Source organism: Phascolarctos cinereus, unplaced genomic scaffold (assembly GCF_003287225.1).
Source record: "Phascolarctos cinereus isolate Bilbo 61053 unplaced genomic scaffold, phaCin_HiC Scaffold_1;HRSCAF=81, whole genome shotgun sequence".
NCBI lineage: Eukaryota > Metazoa > Chordata > Mammalia > Diprotodontia > Phascolarctidae > Phascolarctos > Phascolarctos cinereus.
Genome location: NW_027555514.1, coordinates 52295309 through 52317342, shown reverse-complemented (window position 1 = coordinate 52317342; position 22034 = coordinate 52295309). Strand labels below are relative to the sequence as shown.

Genomic DNA, 22034 nt, shown 5'->3' with positions numbered 1-22034 from the left:
CTGGAAGTTACTGAGATTTACCTGCAACATACTCTACGAGCAGCTAGAGTAGCATTCAAATTTGAAGTCAGCTAGGTACTCACTAGCTCTTAGAGTTGGGGGAACAGGCTGATGAATCCTTTTCGCCATCACTCAAGAGGCAACTCTTGTGATCTTGTTAGAAGTACTCTTCAAATCCCTGGGGCCACAAACACTGAATCCTTGCCCATCCCTAATAACCAAGGATGGCTAAGAGAGATGAATAGCCCAAGAGATCTTAGAATTGTAGCAGTCATGGGTTGCTGTCCAGCAATCTAGTAGATTGGCACAGCTACAGAAGAGGAAATGGAAGCCAGCCTTCAAGGGCACGCTCTGGAATTGGTAGTGCACCTTTCCACCAACACTACCTCGCCAAGGCACAGTCTCTAGTTCCAGTGGGATGAACTGTGTCCAGTCTGAAAACAGTGCTTATGCAATGGATCACAGGACAAGACAAACTTGGTGTGATGAGATAGAGTGCAGCCAAGTAAGGGCAAGTGAGGTGATGAGAACACGGCCATCATAAAAGAAAACTTTTTGGGTGAGAGAATTTCATCACGGATACTTTACAAGCAGAGGTTCTTAATCTGAGGCCTTTGGACCTGTTTCAAAAATATTTTGATAACTATATTTCAACATAATTGGTTTCCTGTGTAACCCTATATATTTTATTTCACGCAGAACAAAACCATTCTTCTGAGGTACCCAGAGACTTCATCGGACTGCCATGACAACAATCAAAATCAAGTACCTTTACAGTCAAAGTTATAGTTTAGCCTTCTCCATATATACTTCCCTCCTTGAGGGAAATATGGAACCTTAAGCCCTGCAAGAGAAAAAGCTTCTCTCTGTTCTGTATCCTTATTACATAGCACCATTATTCATGATCAGAACCATGGCAGGAACTCATAAAACGTTCAAGCAATGCAATCTATGAACTCTGTGTCACTGAAAATGTTACATAGTCACTGACTCATGATTAGTCCCTCTGTTGCACCATCTGTTATTTTTCTTTACCTCCAAATTAACACTGTTGATTTTAACGAGGAATATGATATGAGAATCTTGAGGAATTCCTGGTACAGTAACATCTTCCACCAATGCAAATTCCATCTAGTCTGCAATTTGGTCAATAAGAGCGAGGGAGTAATCTTAAGTGCAATTTGTTTGTGACTTGCCCGAGGTCAGAAAGTTTGTGACAGGTAGGTTTGTTTGTTTGTTTGTTTTTTAGGCTATTGGAGTTAAGTGACTTACCCAGGGTCACACAGCTAGTAAGTATCAAGTGTTTGGTCTGAGGCCGGATTTGAACTCAGGTACTCCTGATTTCAGGGCCGGTGCTCTATCTACTGCACCACCTAGCTGCCCCTAACAGGTAGGTTTTAAAGCCAGTTCTTTCTGACTCCCAATTCAGCATCTTATGTCCTGGACCACTTCTGCCTCTCAGGTTATAAGTTTTTAGGGGATGATGCTTCTAATTTCAATGATGTACATAACTTCTACCAATGCAGATCACCGTCAGCTCAAGAACATACACTTTTAGACCCTAAGTTCTTAACCTTGGGCCAACAGACCCCTTGAGTAGATTTTAGGAGGTCGGTGAACATGGGTGGGAGCTTTCCTAACCTTTAACTGAAAGTTAGCATTTCCTTCATTATTAAAAAAAAACCAACATTATTCTGGGAAGGGGTCTACAATCTTCTCCAGATTTCCCAAGAGGTCCATGACACAGAAAAAGTTAAGAACCCCTGCCTTAGAGAGTTATCTGGGGGAAACAGGAGACTAACTTATTTTCCCAAGGTCACAAAGCCAGTATGGGATCAAGCTTAAAGCAGGATTTCCTGAATCAGAGACTAGAAATTATCTTTATCTATTATGCCACACTGCCTTTGAACTTTATAAGTTTCTACAATTACAATTTTATATTACAAAAATAAAACAGCGAGAATTTATACAGTATTTACTATGTGCCAGGCACTTCACAAAAATTATGATTTGATCCTCACATCACCCCTGTGAAATAGGTGATTTTATTATCTCCATTTTATAGTTGAGGAAACTGAGGCAGAGGTTAAGTGACTTGTTCAAGGATATACAGCTTGTAACCGTCAGAGGCTGGATCTCAGGGCCCCACACTTCATCTACTGTACCACCTAGCTGTCCAAGCCATCTGTTTAGCTTAATACTATCCAGGAAAATTCCACTGAAGTCTTACTTTAATGCATCATAACTGTTGAGAGAAAGTCACCCTGGGTTTTCAAGTGCTATGTCAAGGGAGTACATGGTCCAGTAGATTCTACAAAACATAAGGAAGGCCCAGAATCACCAATGAATTATCTGGCTGTCATCTGAAGAGAAGCTCAGATAAACTTCAAAAGATTTGTGTCTAGATTAGCTGAAGGACAAAGAATTACTGGACCAAAACAACCATTAAATTGTAAGAGAAGTCAATCTCTGTGGGTAGAAGCGCCCAAAGACACAAAATCCCAGACCCTAGAAGTACTAAAGAAAATAGCCAGTAGAATGAAATTTTCTATGGATTTTTGCCATAGATGCTGAGGAGGAAAAAAAAGGCAGTTCTCCACATAGAATGAGGCAGTGTGATATGATGGTAAGAACAGTGGAGTTCTAGTTAAAGAAACTTGTCTCACAGATTCCAGAGAACCTGTGTTAGACTAGGCAATCACTAAGGCCTCTTCCAGCCTTAAAAAGCCTATGAGCCTAAAAATGATAGCAAAATATCAGCCAGTATTCACACCAGGGGAGCACATTTTCAGTTAACTAATCAGTCCTAGAAAGCTTGAAGGAATAACCAGCAAAACTGATGTCTTCCTGGGTTGATCATTTGGCAAGTAGTTCCATTAGTTCTGGTTGGCCTGGCATGAACTCAGACACTATAAGCAACAGTTTCATCAACTACCTGGATCTAAATGAAAAGGGGGTTCCTTCTACCTACTAGGAAAAAGGCAGTCTAGTCAGGTGAGAGACCTTTCAAGGCTTATGAGCTCTACATACAAACTGTTCCCAGAGCACCAAAGATATTTGCTCCCATCTGAGACCAAAATGATACTTTTCCCAAATCTTAAGTCCAAGGTGCCCCGTGTACTTAGCCAAACAGAGCTCAGGGTTTTTCACTCTCTCACTTCAAGCACGACTGAATTGGAACCAAACAGTAGCTACTCAAGGAGAAAGACTGCTGCGGAAAGGCCCCTTTCCAAAGGGGGAAAGGATGATGGAGGAGGGAATATGACCATTTGCAGAGCTGAACTTCTTTCCTCTTCTTTCTTTAATAAAATAAAATAAAGCACCCAAAAGACAAAAAACAGGAGGAAAAAAAGACCCACAAGACTTCTTTGAAGGCGCATACATATCACTACATAACTCTCTGGTTTCACTAATGTAATCTATGCACAAATATTTGTCTGAGGCTTTCCTGGCAGGAATAGAGACAAGAAAGGCAGCCTTTTCTTCTCCAATCCTCCTCCGGAAGGAGACTGGCACATGCTGCTGCTTGGATGCTGGGAGCTTCCCAAACAAAACCGAACAACAACAAAAAAACTTTTGCTCCAAGGTCAAAATCTCCAGATGAGCCTCCCCAAAGGCTCTAACGAGGGACTCTTTATTTTATAGACGCCGAATGAAAGAAGGGCAGCAAGAGATTCTTCTGATTTATTTCCTGGGCCAAGTTACACACTGTGCACCTGTAACTAAATGGAAGGATGGGTGTACGGACCTGGTGGTGGCTAGTTCAAAGTCACCCTCGGCTCCCGAGGAGCTGCCGGCGATCCCGTTCCTTCCCTCCTCACGGTCCATCTCAGCCTGCCTGGGGGAAAAAGGCACGGGACTGAAGAGCACATGCACTTGTCTCCTTCCACCCAGGACGTGTGCCCTCCCCATCCCCCACGCCCATCATTCTCTCTCCATCCGATCGTCCTCCCGCACCTCCCTGGATGGCACGGGGACACATCTGATGGAAAGGTCCCCAGCTGCTCGGGCAGTGCCCCCCGCGCAGGTCGTTTTCTTTCGCCCTCCCCGGGACGCCTGTAATGCCCACCCAGAGTCCGGAGGCCCGGAGTCCCCGGACCGGGGCCGTCCGCGTGCACCCCCCCCCCCCCGGCTCACCTCCAAGTTGTCCGTCCCGCTCTGAGAACACCCAGCTCACTCGGACACGGCCGAGGCCCAGGGCACTGGACTTTGCTCGCCGCGGCCTCGTAGCCTCCTCCTCCCAGCCCCACGCAGCCTGACCTCTCGGGGCGCTGCCGGTCAACGCCTCCCCGGAGCCGCCCGGGGCCGGGGGGCTGTCGGGGCCCGCAGGAGGAGGGCGGACAAGCCCTGCGCGCAGAGCTGCTGGGGTGAGGGGTGCCTTCAGCCCGCCGCCCCGACTCCGCTCCCCGCGACCCCCACCCCCGCTGCGGGCCGTGGTGAGTGGCTGTCGCCTCCTTCCCGTGGCCCGGCCCGGCCCAGTGCTGATGGGGCGGGGGCAGCAGTGGATGCTGCGGTGGTTATACCCGAGCCAAGCCCTGCCAAGCCCAGGAGCTGGGATGTTTCCCCTGGTAATCCTAGGCTTTCTGAGACACTCCAAGTACCTGGCAGTTTACTTTATCAACTGGACGATTTACACACACACACACACACACACACACACACACACACACACACACACACGGCTGTTGCAGGAGCACAAACTGTTTCTTTCCCTTTTATGCCCACATGGGCCACTTTTTCTGGCTGCCAACCAGAGATTACAGGGGTGGAAAGACTCCAGTGGAGACCACTATACCAGCTCTCATCTCCCACTTCAAACTACCCCTCCTCAAGACTGGTTTACACTGAAATGACTCCCGTCAAGTGCCTGTTTATCCACTCCTTAGAATTTCAGAGATGGAATCTCTGCAATCTATGCAAGTCATGAATCCTCAAAATCAAAAGGGTTTTCCTTATGTTTAGCCTTTCTCTTGCCAAAAATTCTGCTTCTTTCCTTTAGTTTCAAAGCTAGGAAGGATGCTTAAGAGGCTATCTTATTGGAGACTTTTGTTTGAAAAAAGTCGTAATGCCTTTTATTTTAACATAGTCATTTCCTTATCTACACTCACATCCCCCTGCTTCTCTTTACCCCCTTCTGTATCTTTTCATACTTGGTGGTGGACCAGGTTGCATGCTGGAGGAGGTCAAGGAGATCTGAGTTAGAATCCTGTCTCAGACGCTCCCTGGCTATGTGATTAGGGCGAAGTCATTTAACTTCTCTCAGCCTCAGCCTTAACTTTCCTCATCTCTAAAAGAAGGCTAATAGCATCCACCTCACAAAATTATTGTGGCCAGTATTGTTCTTAGTTTCATTGTCTTTCCACATTTTCCTGAACCCTTATATTCTTACTTACGAGCTCAAAGCTCAGCAGTATTCCACGACATCCATGATGTTCTCTACTGACCTCATCCAGTGCCATGAGCACCTTGGCTTCACTTTCTGTGTCTAAGGCTGAGGTGGCCGGTTCAAGCAGCAGGATGGAAGGATGCTGAATGAGAGCTCAAGCAATTGCTGTTCGTTGTTTCTGACCTCTTTCTCAAACTAGAGTGGTCAAATCTCCGTAACAGAAAGCTACTGAAGAAACGGCTTGTCACTACAGTGGATAGAGAAGAGTGCTAGACTTAGAATCAGGAAGACCTGAGTTCAAATCCAGTCTCAGACACTTTTTAACCTATCTGTGCCTAACTTATCTGTAAAATGGGAACAACTAGGTGGCAAAGTGGACAGAGTGCTGGGCTTGGAGTCAGGAAGACTCATGTTCCTGAATTCAAATCTGGCCTCTGACGCTCACTAGCTATGCAACCCTGTTTGCCTAAGTTTCCTCATCTGTAAAATGAGCTGGAGAAGGAAATGGCAAACCACTCCAAGTATCTTTGCCAAGAAAACCTCAAATGGGGTCAGGAAGAGTCAGACGCTACTGAAACAAGTGAATAAGAAAAAAAAATGGGGATAATAATACCTTACTTATCTAATAGGGCTGTTGTGAGGATCAAACAAGACAAAACATATAAAGAAATTTGCAAACCTTTTATTTTTGATAGGCAATGGGGTTAAGTGACTTGCCCAGGGTCACAGAGCTAGTAAGTGTTATGTGTCTGAGGCCACGTTTGAACTCAAGTCGGCCTGAATCCAGGGCTGGTGCTCTATCCACTGCACCATCTAGCTGCCCTGAAGTCTGCAAACCTTAAAGCACTATATGTTGGCTATTATTTTTTCCAATTCCACCATTCTCATCTATGACCACCTTGGCATCCAAGTCAAGTATTAAAATAAATGTTGACTTTAATTTGGTGGGCCTCACGTCTCTCACAGAATTTCTCTATCTCCTCACTCTCTGCAACAGATATTGGCAGTAAGCTGCAGCTATTTTCATGATATTCTTTTTTTGCAAATGCTCATAAACCCTTTAAGTGAGATGACCGAATGCCTCTTGACATTTTTCTGGTTGTTGCCTTTGGATTCATGATGAAACTAATTCTGTCAACTTCATTTGCTCTCCTTAAGGGGAACCTGTGAACCATTCATCTATTTAGATGGAAACTTTTTTCATCTCATTTAAAATGAGAATGTTTCATTTAAATTGAGAATTTCAAGATTGGCAAAATTTGGTTCCTGAGTATTATGTTTATTTATTGTTTACTACAAAAGATCCCATATCCAGATGACCAATAGCTAGGTTAATGTTTATATATGATCTAAAAGGGAGACCTTTATCTTCTACTATTTCTGCCTCTTGGCAACATAAGACTGAAGCCCATATTTTATTTTTCTTTGTTTTGTGGGTTGCTATGTCCAAAAGATCCATCACTGAGTGGCCAGCCTACCATTTAGGGATGGGCCTCTCCATACTCAGGTAGGTTGGCCCTCAGAAAGCAGGCATAATTTAATACTGAGACCATACTTGAACCCTTTCCAGCCGATAAAATCTCCTAGAACTTAGGATTTGTTGGCCCCATCTTCAAGAACTCAGGTTCACTTCCATGCCACAATGAAGCATCCAAGCAGGACTTTATGGAGGTGATTATGATAACTTAAAAATTGAAGTAGGCCTGTATTGAAAGACTAAAATAGGAATGAACATATCTTAGCACCTGGGCCACGTAGCAGTAAACAGTCACCATTCTATGTGGTATACTGTCAGCATCCTTGGTAGAACCCATCTTGAAATATTTAGCTTTGGTTTCACCAGGGACTTAGTTGAGATTTTTCCTCCCACATGAAAAAACTGAAGAAAAGGGAGAGAACATTTTTTAGTTAAAGCCTTTCCTATTTTCTATTTCAACTTCTCTGCTCTTCTTCCAATCTACTATAATTAGACCAATGCAGTATTCTGAGGTGGGTTTTTTTGATCACTATTCCAAGTCCCCCCCTCTGCATCAATTAATTTGAGTGAGGTGTAAATAAATTGAATTGTGGAGCCTGAAGAAGAGATGGTTGACAGATAACTTAATAACGTCTCCTATATATCTACAAAAGAAGTAGGAGAAAGGTGGTAACCTGAGGGATGGAGTTGGAGAAAGAGCCTGAAGTTTAAAGAGCCAAATAATACTAAGGAGGTTGTGTGTGTGTGTGTGTGTGTGTGTGTGTGTGTGTGTGTATTTGTCTGAGCTAACATAGGGAGTTTGCCTTTAAAGGGAACCAGTCTTTGTATCTATTGGTTTTGAGGATGGGGACCCAAGCAGAACATATATGTTTGTCTGTTGGAAAAAGTCCTGTGAACATCTGTGTATTTGTGTATCCAACTGGATTCCACCCAATTTTAAGAGTCATTTATGCTTCTATGACAATATCACCACACTGTCTCCTGATATAATGGATTATAAATTCCCCTGCCAGACTAAAAGACCTTTAAGATCAGGGACTACTTCTAATTAATTTTCACTTTGCCCACAGCGCCTTGAATATAGGAGGCAGTTAATGTTTTCTTTTTTGTATTTTGTATTTTGCTAGGCAATGGGGTTAAGTGACTTGCCCAGGGTCACACAGCTAGTGAGTGTTAAGTGTCTGAGTCCGGATTTGAATTCAGGTCCTCCTGACTCCAGGGCCAGTGCTCTATCCACTGTGCAACCTAGCTGCCCCGAGGCAGTTAATATTTTTGAAAGAATTAGCAGGTTTTATTTTTCTGTGGCAGAGAATCTTAAGCTTATTTGTGTCATGGATGCCTTTGGCTGTATGGTGAAACCAATGGGCATCTTCTCAGAATTTCAGAACTCAGGTGTTCCTGACTCCAGGCCCAGCATTAATATTTTGTAAAGCACTCTGCGAATCTTAAAGAACTATAGAAATGCTTGTTGTTTCGTTGTTAATTTGACCTACTCCAATGCCTCACTGTGGCATGGGAGGGATCCTGAACTTTGGAAGGTGATGCTAGTGTCTTGTAAGATCTGGCAGGTTCCAGCATGATGGAAAGGCTTTGGACACAGTCCCAGCAACAGTCTCCGCTTTCTGAGAATCAATCTAGCTTAGTACCTAGAGGCTCAGGACCAGCAGGGTGATCATTCAGTGATGAAATATTTAGCCATAAAAGAGGGCTTCTTAACCTGGGATCCATGGTTAGATTTCAGAAGGTCCACGAACTTGAATGGGAAAAAACCCAAACAAATTACACATTTATTTTCATCAATCTCTAACTGAAATTTGATATTTCCTTTAGTTATTATTTTTAAAGCATCATTATTCTTCTTGAGTTCAAATCAGTCCTCAGACACTTAGTAGCTGTGTGACGCTGGGCACGTCACTTAACCCTGTTTGCCTCAGTTTCCTCACCTGTAAAATGAGCTAGAGAAGGAAATGGCAAACCATTCTATACTCTGGAATATCTCTGCCAAGAAAACTCCAAATGGGGTCATGAAGAGTCAGACATGATTAAAAAAGGACTGAACAACAACATGTTAGTCACTGTGCTAAGTGTTGGGGATGCAAAGAGAAAAAACAGTTACTGCTTCTTAAGAAGCATCTATAATCTAATGGGGGAGACAATACACAAACAATTATGTATAAACAAAATACGAGCAGGTTCAATTAATTAATTAATTTAAAATAACTTAATTTAAATTATTAACTTATCATTAAATTATTAATTTAAGTTAAATTCATTAATCTCAGAAAGAAGGCTCTAAGATCACAGGCTCCAACTGACATTACCACCCTGTAATGGGAAGGTCATTCCAGAGAGCCAGCAAGGAAAAATTGTTCATTTTTATAATACTGATATTGTGTGTGTGTGTGTGTATAACATATATATGTATACATTCACATATTTCTTCTGACTCTGCTCATTTCACTCTATGTCAGTTCATATAAGTCTTTCCATGCATTTAAAAAAATTATCTTTAATCCTCATTCATATACCAATTTGTTCTATCATTCCCTAACTGATGGGCATCTCTTCAGTTTCCTTTTTTTTTCTTTTTGCCAACACAAAAAAAGCTACTATCACTATTTTTATACCCATAGGACCTTTCTTCTTATTTCTTTGATCTCTTTTGGGGATGGGCTCAGTAGGAGTATAACATTTTGTGTATCATTCCAAATTGCATTCCAGACTGATTAGAACCTTTCACAGCTGCACCATCCATGCTTCCATTTTCCTACAGATCCTCCAGCATCTATCATTTTCTTTTTTAGTAATCTTTATCAATCTGAGGGGTGGGAGGTGGAACCTCAGAATTGCTTTAATTTTTATTTCTCTAATGATCAAATACACTTATAAACAGAAATATATAAAATATTTAAATAAAATATATAATTTTTTCATTGTTTCTTGTATAGATGGGCAAACAATTGCCTTTTGTATATGAATGAAAATATTATGATTTAGTATTTTTATTTTATTATATAAATTAGGACTTAAACTGTAATAATAATCATTGTTATAATTATAGCACTATATGCACATCAGCCACTATTGCTACTACTATTGGAATGGAACCACATTCCAATGGAATCTTATTCTCTAGAGGTCTTTAAGATGATAATAAGAGCTCACACGTAGGCAGTACATTATGGTCTACAAGGCACTTTGCATATATTATCTTATTAGACAGATTTTTATCAGGCTGTTATGATTTTGCTTGGGCCACAGTGGCTAGAGTGCCACAACTGGAGTCAGGAAGACTCATATTCCCGAGTTCAAATCTGGCCTCAGATACTAGCCCGGTGACCCTGGGCAAGTCACATAACCGTTTTTCTCAGTTTCCTCATCTGTAAAATAAGCCTGAGAAGGAAATGGCAAACCATTGCAGTATCTTTGCCAAGAAAACTTCAAATGGAATCACAAAGAATTAGACGTGACTGAAAAACAACTGGACAACAACCAATGATTTTGCTATAAGGCAGTCTAGGTGATCTCCAAAGTTCCTTTTAGGTTCTCTGATTTGAATATCCTCAGCTTTCTCTCTGCTTTGGTTGTATTTGTATCTAGCTAACCATTCCATCCTTTTATTTCCCTAGTTTGTAACTGGTTCTCAACAGAACTGCCATGAATTGTCAGTCTCATATATGCACATGTCTGTTTCACAAGATCCTGGTTGTTTTCACACTTTCTACTACTTAATCCTCTTGACATCTCTCTAAATTTCACACACTTAGCCTTGATTTATATAGCTTAATTCCACCTAGACTCACAATCTCCAACTCATGACATAAAATCATAAATTTAGAGCAGGAAGGTGACTTTTGATGGAGGTCATCTAACACTTTATATATGAGGAAACTGAGGCCCAGAGAGATTTAATAACTAACCCAGGGTCACAAAGATAGTATGGAGCAGATTCAGGATTCAGTTTCAGGTCCTTTGATTCCAACTCCAATGATCTTTCCGTTCAGTACACCACCCTACCCTTGCATTTTCCTCCTCAAGTTTTTTCTCACCACCCCATCTCTAAAATAGCTGCTAGTCCTTGATAATTTTCCTTTTAAAAATTATTTCTTGAATCCCTGCTCTTTCCCCCTTCTTATAAAATGCATGAGATAAAAAGGATTCTTTTAAGTACATAGTGCCTAGCACACTCCCAGGCACTCGATATAGTCAGTGATGGTGATGATAATGATTTGATCCCTTGTGTTCTGTTTTCTAGAGCTTTCTAGGCCACGGTGGACTTGTTGGCAGCTCTGCATTTCACTTGTAGGAACATTCAGTGGAGACGTTGCTAGTAAACACTGAGATAAAATTGTTTTTTCCAGCCTAGAGAAATGACACACAAGGGTAGCTCTGAGAGGTCCAAGGTCAAATTGCCTCATGGAACTCTTGGGTTGGTTAGGTATGGGATGGAGAGGAACAAAATAGAAACTAATCAAACATTGAAGGTTATTTATATTGACATAGACGTGGTTATCACAAAACTATAACTTTGCAAAATGCCACTCTTTGTTTAGCCACACATCCAAGTATCTGTAAACACCATCTAAAAATGTCTCAAAACAATGTACTGGGCTATTTCCTATATGGCTCAAATGTACAGCTGCATATCAATTATCTCAGCCAGTGATTCCCAGCCTTAATTGTAAGACCTTAATAAATGCTAGTTGATTGACAGATTGATTGGCCTATGATATTTTCTGTGACTTCAAGAGATGCTGTGAAATTCCTTTTTTTTTTTAAAATTATATTTTTATTCTGAAGTTAACAAACATCAAATAAAATGAGCATTTCCATCTACACTGCATAACAGAGGAAAATGTCTCGAGCAAAATCTATTCTAAAACTATTCTGGCACTCTTGGGAATAGGAAGAATTAGTCATTAAGCAAACAATGCTTAGGGTGTTGGTAATCAATGATTTAGGGATTCATTAGTACTCTTTCCATATACTTCTCTTTCTTTTGGAGGCTTGTTTTTATTCATTTCTCTGCTGACATCTCTTTCAGAGAGTGAAGAGGCAAAAGAAAAAAGCTGTGAAATGGGGATTGATCACTTTTGGAGATGATGTACAGTTAGTAGAAGATAGCGATACTATTAGAGATAAGAAGAGGTTGTTGTGAATTATCTATGGATTTAAATTATTAGAATCTTACAGCCTCGATAGGGTCTGTAAGTCCAAGCGAATGGGGGCTGGACATTGTCACAACCTGGTCCCATGGTTTTCTTGACACTCTACAAGATCACCTTTTGAGTTTGGCTGGGTCAGATGCACTATGAATTAGGAAATGAATAATAACAGTGTCATAAGGCAGAAAGCATAGACCAAGACCCATCCATCAGGCAAGAGGAGATAGACTGGTGGTGTTGCCTTCTCTGGATTGTTTGTTTTTTTTTTTCAAACTAGTTAGGACCAATCGCCAGCTATCAGACACCAGATTAAGAGGGATGTGGGTAAGTCAGAAGACATCTGTGTGCTAGAAACAATACCCAAAGTTGACCAAGGAAACAAATGTAGACCAATCCATCTTCCACACAGCTACCAAAATCACCTTCCGAAAGTGTAGATTCACCATGTCACTTCCGTCTTCAAATCTTCAGTGGCTCAGTTTAGGTTGAAACATACGCTCTTCAGCTCACCATTAAAATCTGCAAGAATTTGACTCCACCCCGCTTTCTCCACTTAATTCACACTATTCCCCTTCAGGTACTGAATTTTACAGCCAAATTGCTCTTCTTCTTCTTCTTGTTTCTTCATTCTCCAAGAAAAGCAATAACATCACAAGGTTGATGTCTTGAGTTGCTTGGGAATTGGATTTAAGTGATGCAGAGCCATGCAAAGTCATCAGCCTCACTCTCTCCTCCAGAGTCAACGAAGTCCAGTGGTAAGACGAAAGTCAGGACAACTAGTGATGGCCTGGGATACAGTGGATAACTTTGGCCTTTTGAAATTAAGGACCCTGTTGTATGCTTTTTACTTGGTATTCCATCTCCTGCTTCTTTACGCCTTTGCACGCGGGTTCTGTTTCTTCCTCACCTAAGTCTCTTAACTTCCTAAAAAGACCAGCTCAGGGGGCTGCCTCCTATGGGAAGTTTTTGCTGGTCCTTCTAGAGTGATTTCTTCCTCCTCAAATCACTCATCTGCTTTACAGGCTGTATCTCCAAGGAGCATGTAAATTCCAGGATTAGAGATCACAGAAGATCAGTTGGAAGAAAACTCAGAGGTCAGCTACTCCAAGACCCTCCCTTTGCAGATGAGAAAATTGATGCTCAGAGAAGGCAAGTGATTTGCCCAAGGCCACACAGTGGCAGAGCTGGGATTCAAACTTAATTGACTTCAGACCAACCCTTTTCCCCCTCTGCTACATTTTCTGCCCACTTTTGCTTGTGAAGCCCCTAGCATAGTATATTGCACAATTCTGCCACCTTTCTTTGTATTTGTAATTTCAATGGGGTAAAGATCTAGAGGACTCTCCCTACCAGTAAAGACTTAAAACAATTCTGCAATTTATTGTTTAGTGAATGGCCTGGTGTACTATGGGACTAAGTGACTAGCCTCGGGTTACAGTTAGCAGGTGTCAGAGGCAGGGTTTGAATCCAAGTCTTCCTGATTTCTAGTTCTCTAGGCACCTCATCTTGCAAAGAGATTTAATTGATTAAATAATCGATTAAATGCTTGCTGAATTGAATGACACATTACATTGAAAGGAATCATCATTATAGGAATGATAAAAACTTTGCAAATGAGATGTGTAAATAGAAAATGTGATTAATGACTTTATCTCCTTTGGACTTGACATTCTCCCAATATTTGCATGCCAGGTCATTTTTTAATCAGATCACAAACATACTTTGTTCTATGGCCAGCAGTATCTCTGCAAACATGCCTTAGGATAAAAGAGTCCTTTACATCAGCAGAAAATGAAAAGTAAAACTCATCTGCTTGAATTTCCGTTCTCCTGCTCTGCAATGCTGAGGTTTCTGTGCTCAAAGGGTAGAGTTTGTTCACCTCAGTGTTAAAGGTTCAAAGGGGATACCTGGACTCACAGTACTTGGCAGCAAAATTGGGGCAAAGGGCTATAAATGGAAGAAATGACTTTTTCTATCTCCAAATAAATTCGGACATCTGGTTTTAATTATTAAAGAAAAGAATTTCTTTTAGGCAAAATTAAATGATGTTCTACCTAGATTTCTTTTAAAAGACTGAACATAATTTATGATGTAAAAGAAAAGCTCCTTCTAGGGCTGTATCCCAAAGAGATCATACAAATGGGAAAAGGACCCACATGTACAAAAATACTCCTAGCAGTTCTTTTTGTGGTGGCAAAGAATTGAAATTGAGAGGATGCCCATCAATTGGGGCATGGCTGAGCAAGTTGTGGTATATGAATACAATGGAATACTACTGCACTATAAGAAATGATGAACAGGCAGACTTCAGAAAAACCTGGAAAGATTTGTATGGTCTGATGCTGAGTGAAGTGAGCAGAACCAGGAGAACGTTGTACATGGTAATTATAGCCACGTTGTGAGATGATTAATATTGATAGACTTAACCCCTCTCAGCAATACAAGGATCTAAGACATTTCCAAAGGCCTCAGGATGGAAAATGCTATCCACATCCAAAGAAAGAACTATGGAGTATGAATGCAGATCAAAACATACGATTTGGTATCTTTTTTCTTCTGTTGTGTTTTGTTTCCTTTTTCTGGTGGTTCCTCCTATTGGTTCTAATTCTTCCTTACAACATGACTAATGTGAAAATATGTTTAATAGGAATGTATATGTATAGCCTATATCAGACTGTGTGTGCCAACTTGGGGAGAGAGGTGGGGAGGGGAGAAAAATTTAAAACTCAAAAGCTTATGAAAGTGACTGTTGATAAACCAAAATAAATTAATCAAAAAACTGGTTCTCTTAGTCTAAAAGATCTTCTGTCCTCTGTTATTCAGCACCATTTGCCTAGAAAAGATAAAAGCTTCTATAGAGAAAAAAAAGAAAAGCAACCAGTAGATTTCCTCTCCTTCCTTCCACCCTCCGGCCCCCCTCCCCTCCCTGTGTGTTCTGCGTGGTGTTTTAAACAGTGCTCCATGCCTAATCACCAAGAGAACACTAGCTGAGGTTAATTTAGATTATGAATGCACTCCCATTACCCACCTATATGTAAACTGGAAATGAGACATTTTATATAGATCCTATATAAAAGGCAGGGTTGTATAAATATCAATGTGTGAAAGCCTCAGATTGCCTGGAAGATGCCAAGCTTGGCATCTAAGCATCTAGGGAAGGAAGACATGTAAGCAACAAGAGACGATGAAAGAATATGCCAAGAAATCCATATAAAACTACTGGACTTGAGTAGGAATCAGAGAAACATCTCTAGCTTGGTTGGTAGAAATGGGCGTTGTCCCCAGGAGACCAAAAAAGGAGTCTCTTTTCTTCAAGGTCCAAGACTATTTAGAAAGGTAGGCAGGTAGACTTGGATTAGAGGCTGGGCAGAAACAGGAAATTTTAACTTTGCAAGGAGTAGGCAAGAGGAAAACCTAGAATGAGAAACAGACTTTACAACTATACTTTGTAGCAATAATTTCTTTACCTAGTGGGCACCCAGAACTTCAGTCTCTTATCTGTAAATGTTCAATTCAGTTTCCACTTGCATATCTTGCTTGCTGTATGAAGACCAAGCTTATCATCCTTCCAAAGCTAGCTTCCCTCCCAGCTTCACTGTCAGACACATCATTCTCAACATTTCAAAATCATCTTTCACTTACTCTCTTTTCTCATTCATATCCAGTCCCTCAGTCCTGTATCCTTTTTATATGGGTCCCTTCCTCTACAATTCCTTTGAACATTGATAGCAATTATTCATATTTTAAATATTTATATTTACTTACAGAGCTCCAAGTAATCTTAGAGAAACTTTTTTCCCCAAATATTTCATTTTACAAGCGAGAAATCTGAGACTCAGAGGTCACGTAGCTAATACATAGCATGAGATATGATATGAGCTCAGGTCTTCAGACTGCAAATTAAGTGCCTTTCCTACAATATCTTTATATGTTACACATTTAGGGCTTGAGAGCAGTGTCTATTTAAGAATTTCTTCTATGTTCAGGGCTGTTTTATACATATTAATTTTCTCTTCAACTAGATTGTGTCTTGGGCAAGGACCAGCTTTCATACTTTGTTCCTATCTACCATAGAGCCTGCCACAATGCTGAGAAGCTAGTTATAAACACAATAGGTATTCAACATAGACTAAGCAGTCAAGTTTCCAGTTACCAACAGTGCTGATGACTCACTATTTAAGAGGATTACCCAAGAGATATAGATGTTAAAAATAGACATCTCCCGACTTTGTCTCCTTGACCCTTGGGACATCAACCCTCTTAACATACAAAAGACCATCTGGTCCAACCCTGTAAGTTCACCCACTAGGCAGAAGGCCAGGATGTGAGGGAAGCATGGTGCCTCCCTCCCGTCTACTGTTCCTGGATTTTGCCATGCCTTCACAAAACTGATCTATGTCACTGTCGTCTTGGTCTTTGTATTGCTAGAATCGTTGACATGTGGCAGTCATGGCACACACAACACCTATGATGTTCTATCAACATCTCTTAGAATATTTCACATGGCACCCTCTTGGTTGTCATACAAACACCCATGTTTGTGTGAAAGAATTTCAGTAGAGCATTATCTTAATGCTATACTTTTCCCCTTAAAATTATTCTCACATAAAGAAGTCTTTAGTCATTAATAGGTCACATTTCAAAATATTACTAGCACTCCCTGAGGCATAGCATAATTAATAATCTCGAGGCTTGTCAGCATCACAGAAGAGGAGTCTTCATTCCAGTCAGGGTTGTTCTCGGTACAACTTGGGAATCACATTATGCTTGAGGGAACATTCATTAAGAGAGGGTTCTAGACTAGCTATTTTTTTGCATATTGTTACTCTCTGATTTCTGGTTAACAATACCACAATGTGAGAGAGGGGATCTCGTAATCGAACACATCTGAATTCAAAGAATCTGAATTCTTCTACACAGTGGATTTGGGCTGACATTGCAGGGAATTAATTCTACAGAAGGGAAGTCCTGAAATGAAAACAATAACGCAGGTTTATATTTTTCAAAAATAATAGAATTCTTTAACAACATGTTGTAGCAGCAGTGCAAAATATTAACAACACGCCAAAGGAAGATTCAATCCCATGATTCAGCACTTCTCTCCTGGCCCCAAACAAATGAATGAATCTTGCTTTGTTTCCCATTGTCACTTACTGGGCCATAATAACAGAAGGTGAAGAGTAACAAACAACAGGGTTAAGTACAAAAGCGAACGAGGTTGTGCAGCTCTGTAGGACTCAGTATGAGAAAAAGCCAGAGGAGGGGTCTCTTACTTTGAACCAACTACTTCACAATCTAGAGTTTTAGGGTTAGGTTTGAACAATGTTATACTAGTACAAGAAATATTCTGGTTTTATTATAGGCTCTTATATTTTATGAACAGTTATTTCAGGAATCCCCACCCTTTGGTCACAGCATCTTTTTTTTTAAGCAAGGAAAGTCAGCTACTTTCTGAAGGAGACTAGAAATAAAAATAAAATTGCTTAGACAGTTATTAAAAAAAACTAGATAGCCTCAATACTTCCCTAAGTTTCATAATGCACGAGACATTGGTTCATCTTCCTTAAGTGTTGTTTCTTCTCTTCTGGAGACACTGAATGGACAGAGTTCCAGTTGCAGCAGGGGATGAGACAGCTGACAGGACTTGCTTTCTGGCACTTACGGCAGAAGTTTATGGCTATGATTCCATTTTAAAATACAAATACAGGAAATACTTAACTTATGAAATGCATGGAGTGAAAGGAGTTCACATGCGCTTTGCCCCACTCTGAACGTTGACCAGTGAAAAGTAGATGCCTTTCTGGGCTACCAGCTGTTGGTGTGTCCCTCGTTCTTGGACCCGGCCATTCTGGAATACCACGATAAGGTCGGCATTCTGGATAGTAGAGAGGCGGTGAGCAATCACAATACAGGTACGACCTTCTCTCGCCTTGTCCAGGGCGTCTTGGACAATCTATTAAGTAATTACATACATGGTTATTTGTAAGAGAAAAATCAATACTAACTTTGAAATTCCTTCTCCTTCAATATTCTTTCCATTTCATTTCCCTAAAAAATGTGTTTTGCTCATGGTTTTGTGTCAGTGAGATGTAAGGCAGTTTTTGCAAAGCTAAGAACTGGGTGGGCAAAGAGATCATTTTACAACTAGCATACCTTTTTTTGTTGTTGTTTTTATTCTTAAAGAATATTTTATTTTTCCCAGTTATATATCAAAAGAATTTTTAACATTTTTTTAAATTTTGAGTTCCAAATCCTCTCCCTCCCTCTGTCCCCTTTCCCCTCCCTGAGACGATAAGCAATTTGATATAGGTTATACACGTGCAACCATAGCATACAGATTAATACTTGTTTCTCATTCTTACTGAACTCATTCCACCATTAAAAACATTTACTAGAATATCTGTTTTCTGCATGTGCTACCATGTTGTGTTTCATATATAAAAACCAAAGCCCTTGGAAGCCTTTTGGCCTGCCTTAGCGAGCCTTCTCTGAAAGACTGGAATAATCCTTTGCTATTCGCAAATTTCGGACACAGCTCAAGAGATTTGCAGGTACTTGGTTTCCGTCCCACACAAAACAATAACAGAACAATAACAAAAGTGATTGTTCTATCCTAAGTCCTAAATAGACAGAAGTCAGGTTTTGTGACCGTCTCATCCTCTCTGTTTTGACTATGACAGCTGAAAACAGGAAATGAAGAAATTGTGCAATGCTTAAAGCAATGGTATTAGGTGCTCTGTATAAGGAGAAAAGGAGTTAGTTACCAGTACTATGGATTCTCAGCCTTTGATTTTCCTGGTTCCACTGAATGATCATTTTAAATGGTAAGAAGATTCCTTTGACAACATCAGTGGAGGGAACTCCTGGCACAGGTGTAAACGCTTTCCTCATCAATGCAGAACAGTAACACATCTATAACTCATATCTAGGTCCCTACTAGCTGGGATAAGGAATCTTCCAAAGTGGTCACATATATTCAAATCCACACTATTCAAAGTCATAATTATATAAGAATAGGGTCATAGGTTCTAGCCCAATGGAAATATGTCCTTCAAATTTAAATAACATGACCACTTCAGAGAGATTATTAATTCCCACTAACAGGGACACAGCTGTATAGTCTTACAGAGCTGGATGGGGCACTGAGTCCTTAAGTTAACTAGCCCAGGGTTATTGTAGGTGCAGTATGTGCTGTAGGCAGAAAGTCTTTCTGATTCCAAGACCAAACTTTTATAAGCAGCTAAGAGGTACAGTGGGTCTGGAGTCAGGAAAACCTGAGTTCAAATCCAGACACTTACTGGGCGGTCATGGGAAAGTCACTTAACTTCTTGTCTACCTTAGTTCCTTCAATTGTAAAATGGGGTTAGGCATAGCACCTAACTCCCAGAATTATTGTTAGGATGAAAAGAGCAAGATGCCCAGCATGCTTCCTGGCATTTAGTAGGTGTTTGACAAATGCATGTTCCTTTCTGTTTCCTTTATGCCACCATTCCAACCTCTATGATTGTGACTATACCAAGTGTTCATAGTAAAAGAAAGTGGGCTCTCTCAGAGCATGAATATGGTAAGCCCGTACCTTTTCACTTTCTGTGTCCAGGGCTGAAGTGGCTTCATCCAACAGCAGGATCTGAGGGTTTCTGATGAGGGCTCGAGCAATAGCAACGCGCTGTTTCTGACCCCCGGAGAGCTGAGTCCCTTTGTCTCCTACTCTGGTTTCATATTTCTGTGTTTAAAGAAAAATTTGGTTAATGTGAAAAGATACAGATGCTAGTAAAAATGAAAGTTATTACCTTGACAATGAGTTTGCAGTAAAAGAGACTTTGCTTCTGGAAGGTAAATTAAAATGAACAAATCATTATGCCAAAAGCAAGTAAGAAGGAAACTGTTAAAATAATAGAAATCAACAAGACAGAACAAAAGCATAACTGCACTGATATACGAAGAGCTTTTTGAAAAGACTGATAAAATGGACAATTCACAAATTTAATCAGAAAAACAGAGAACAAAAAAATCAAATTACCAAAATCAAAATTGGAAAAAGGGACTGATCAAAATGAAGCAAGAGATAAAGGTGCCCCGGTCTATGCCAATAAAACCGAAAGTTTCAATAATAGCTCACTTTAATATAGTGCTTTAAAATTTATAAAATGCTTTGTACACTATTTGATCCTCACACAAATGCTGTTAGGTGGCATGATTGTTTCTGGTTTAAAAGGAGGTTGTGACTTTAAAATGCATTCATTGTGATCAATGATCAGTCCATCTATTTATACCACGAATTCAAGGATTGTGCTGTTCTATTATTAATCCTATCAATAAGAAAAACTCTTAAGTCACATGACTGTATCGTTCGATATACTTTATTTTTTGTTTGTTTTTTTTGGCTAGGCAATGGGTTAAGTGACTTGCCCAGGGTCACACAGCTAGTGAGTGTTTTGTGTCTGAGGCCAGATTTGAACTCAGGTTCTCCTGAGTCCAGGGCTGGTGCTCTATCCACTGCGCCACCTAGCTGCCCCCATTTCATATATTTTAATAAGAATATAAGTATACATTTATATTGGAAACTATTTATAGGAATAGAAAGATTTTTTTCCCTTAATGTAATTAAAAATGCCTTCTGTATTTACAGGAAATGTACCTTTTCCAAGGATGACTGCTACCAGAAAAAGGCCAATTAAAGTGAATCTATTTAAAACCTGGACCAAGATTTTTGAGTAAATAGTGAACAAAGGGTTTTATTGAGACTAAATCATGAAAAACTAAAACTTAGGAAACTTCATTTCATCTCACTTAATAAAATACATTAAATTGCAAGTTTATACTCTTACAATGAGCAAAGCATGTGTGAACAGATATTCACTTTAGGTTACACCTTAAAAGCACAATTATAGAGAGGGTTCAGTGGCTAGGTGGCACAGTGGATAGAGTGCTGGGCTTGGAGTCAGGAAGACTCAGATTCCTGAGTTCAAATCTGTCCTCAGACACTTACTAGTTATGTGACCCTGGGCAAATCACTTAACCCTGCTTGCCTCAGTTTCATCATCTGTAAAATGAGCTGGAGAAGAAAATGGCAAACCACTCCAATATCTCTGTCAAGAGATACTGACCCCCAAATGAGGTCATAAAGAATCAGACAGGACTGAAAAAGAAAATGACTGAGAGGGTCAGTGAAACAGAAATATTTGAGAGTTTCATCAATGTTTTCCCACAGAGTAACAACCAGCAAGAAATAACCAAAAACAATGGCAGAATGGATCATGGTGTTAATCAGGGAGGGATGCTGGAATAGGACTCATTTTTAAGTGGTAACTTTATTAGGAATTTTTTTTGTTCTATACTAATCTTTGCTTTTCTGTCTTTGTTTGCCACTTCATAGAGAGGTGGTATGATGAAATCCACCGGTGAAAAGCTTGCCTCAGAGTCAGAGAAAGAAAGGTTCAAGAACTGCTTCTTAAATATACTGGATTATGTGACTCTTGTAGGCAAGTCACCTTCTCAGTGCCTTAGAGACAATGCTTTAAAACTGAACTGTAGGAGAGCTGTCGAGAGACGTGAGAGGAGTGAACTTCCTTACTAAGAGTTCCCTGTACTGCTCAGTCAGTCAATGAATATTTACTTTGCACCTCCTCTGTACCAGGCACCAAACGCAATTACAGATCTACACTAAAACAAAAGGAAGCCTGCATCTACAAGGACTAGAATAATGAATATCCTCCCTCTATCTGAAATAAAGACCTAGCTAGTATCATATACAATGGAAAATTAGAAACACGTGCACCAAAAAGACAGAGAGTGTTCACTGACACCATTATTATCCTACATAGTTTTAAGAATGTTGGCTATAGCTATAAGGTAAGAAAGAAAGAAACGAAAGGAATAAGCATTATCAAAGAAGCTATCTCTGTTTGGTAAAGATGGAAAGTTAATTAGAAAATCTCAAGAAATTCAACAAGGGGGTTAATCGAGACTTCTGAAAGACATCAGGGTGTAAAATGTAATACCCCCA

The 22034-nt window shown here is 40.3% G+C and overlaps 2 protein-coding genes across 10 annotated transcripts in view; both read right to left on the bottom strand.

The window, feature by feature from the left end:
- LOC110209191 (phosphatidylcholine translocator ABCB4) overlaps positions 1-4566 on the bottom strand; it is a 112815-nt gene extending 108249 nt beyond the window's left edge. For 2 of the 3 annotated variants that reach the window (XM_020987482.2, XM_020987487.2), the window contains exons 1-2: positions 4138-4566; positions 3749-3838 (exon numbers count right to left, since the gene is read on the bottom strand). In XM_020987482.2, the coding sequence (XP_020843141.1) occupies positions 3749-3828 (80 nt within the window). In that variant the 5' untranslated portion in view covers positions 3829-3838; positions 4138-4566. The remainder of the gene's footprint in view (positions 1-3748; positions 3839-4137) is intronic. The other variant, XM_020987483.2, reaches the window with a different exon arrangement.
- Positions 4567-17002: 12436 nt separating this feature from the next.
- Positions 17003-22034, bottom strand: part of ABCB1 (ATP binding cassette subfamily B member 1) — a 200808-nt gene continuing 195776 nt past the window's right edge. For all 7 annotated transcript variants that reach the window (XM_020987474.2, XM_020987469.2, XM_078151865.1 and 4 more), the window contains exons 27-28: positions 19605-19751; positions 17003-17981 (exon numbers count right to left, since the gene is read on the bottom strand). In XM_020987474.2, the coding sequence (XP_020843133.1) occupies positions 17775-17981; positions 19605-19751 (354 nt within the window). In that variant the 3' untranslated portion in view covers positions 17003-17774. The remainder of the gene's footprint in view (positions 17982-19604; positions 19752-22034) is intronic.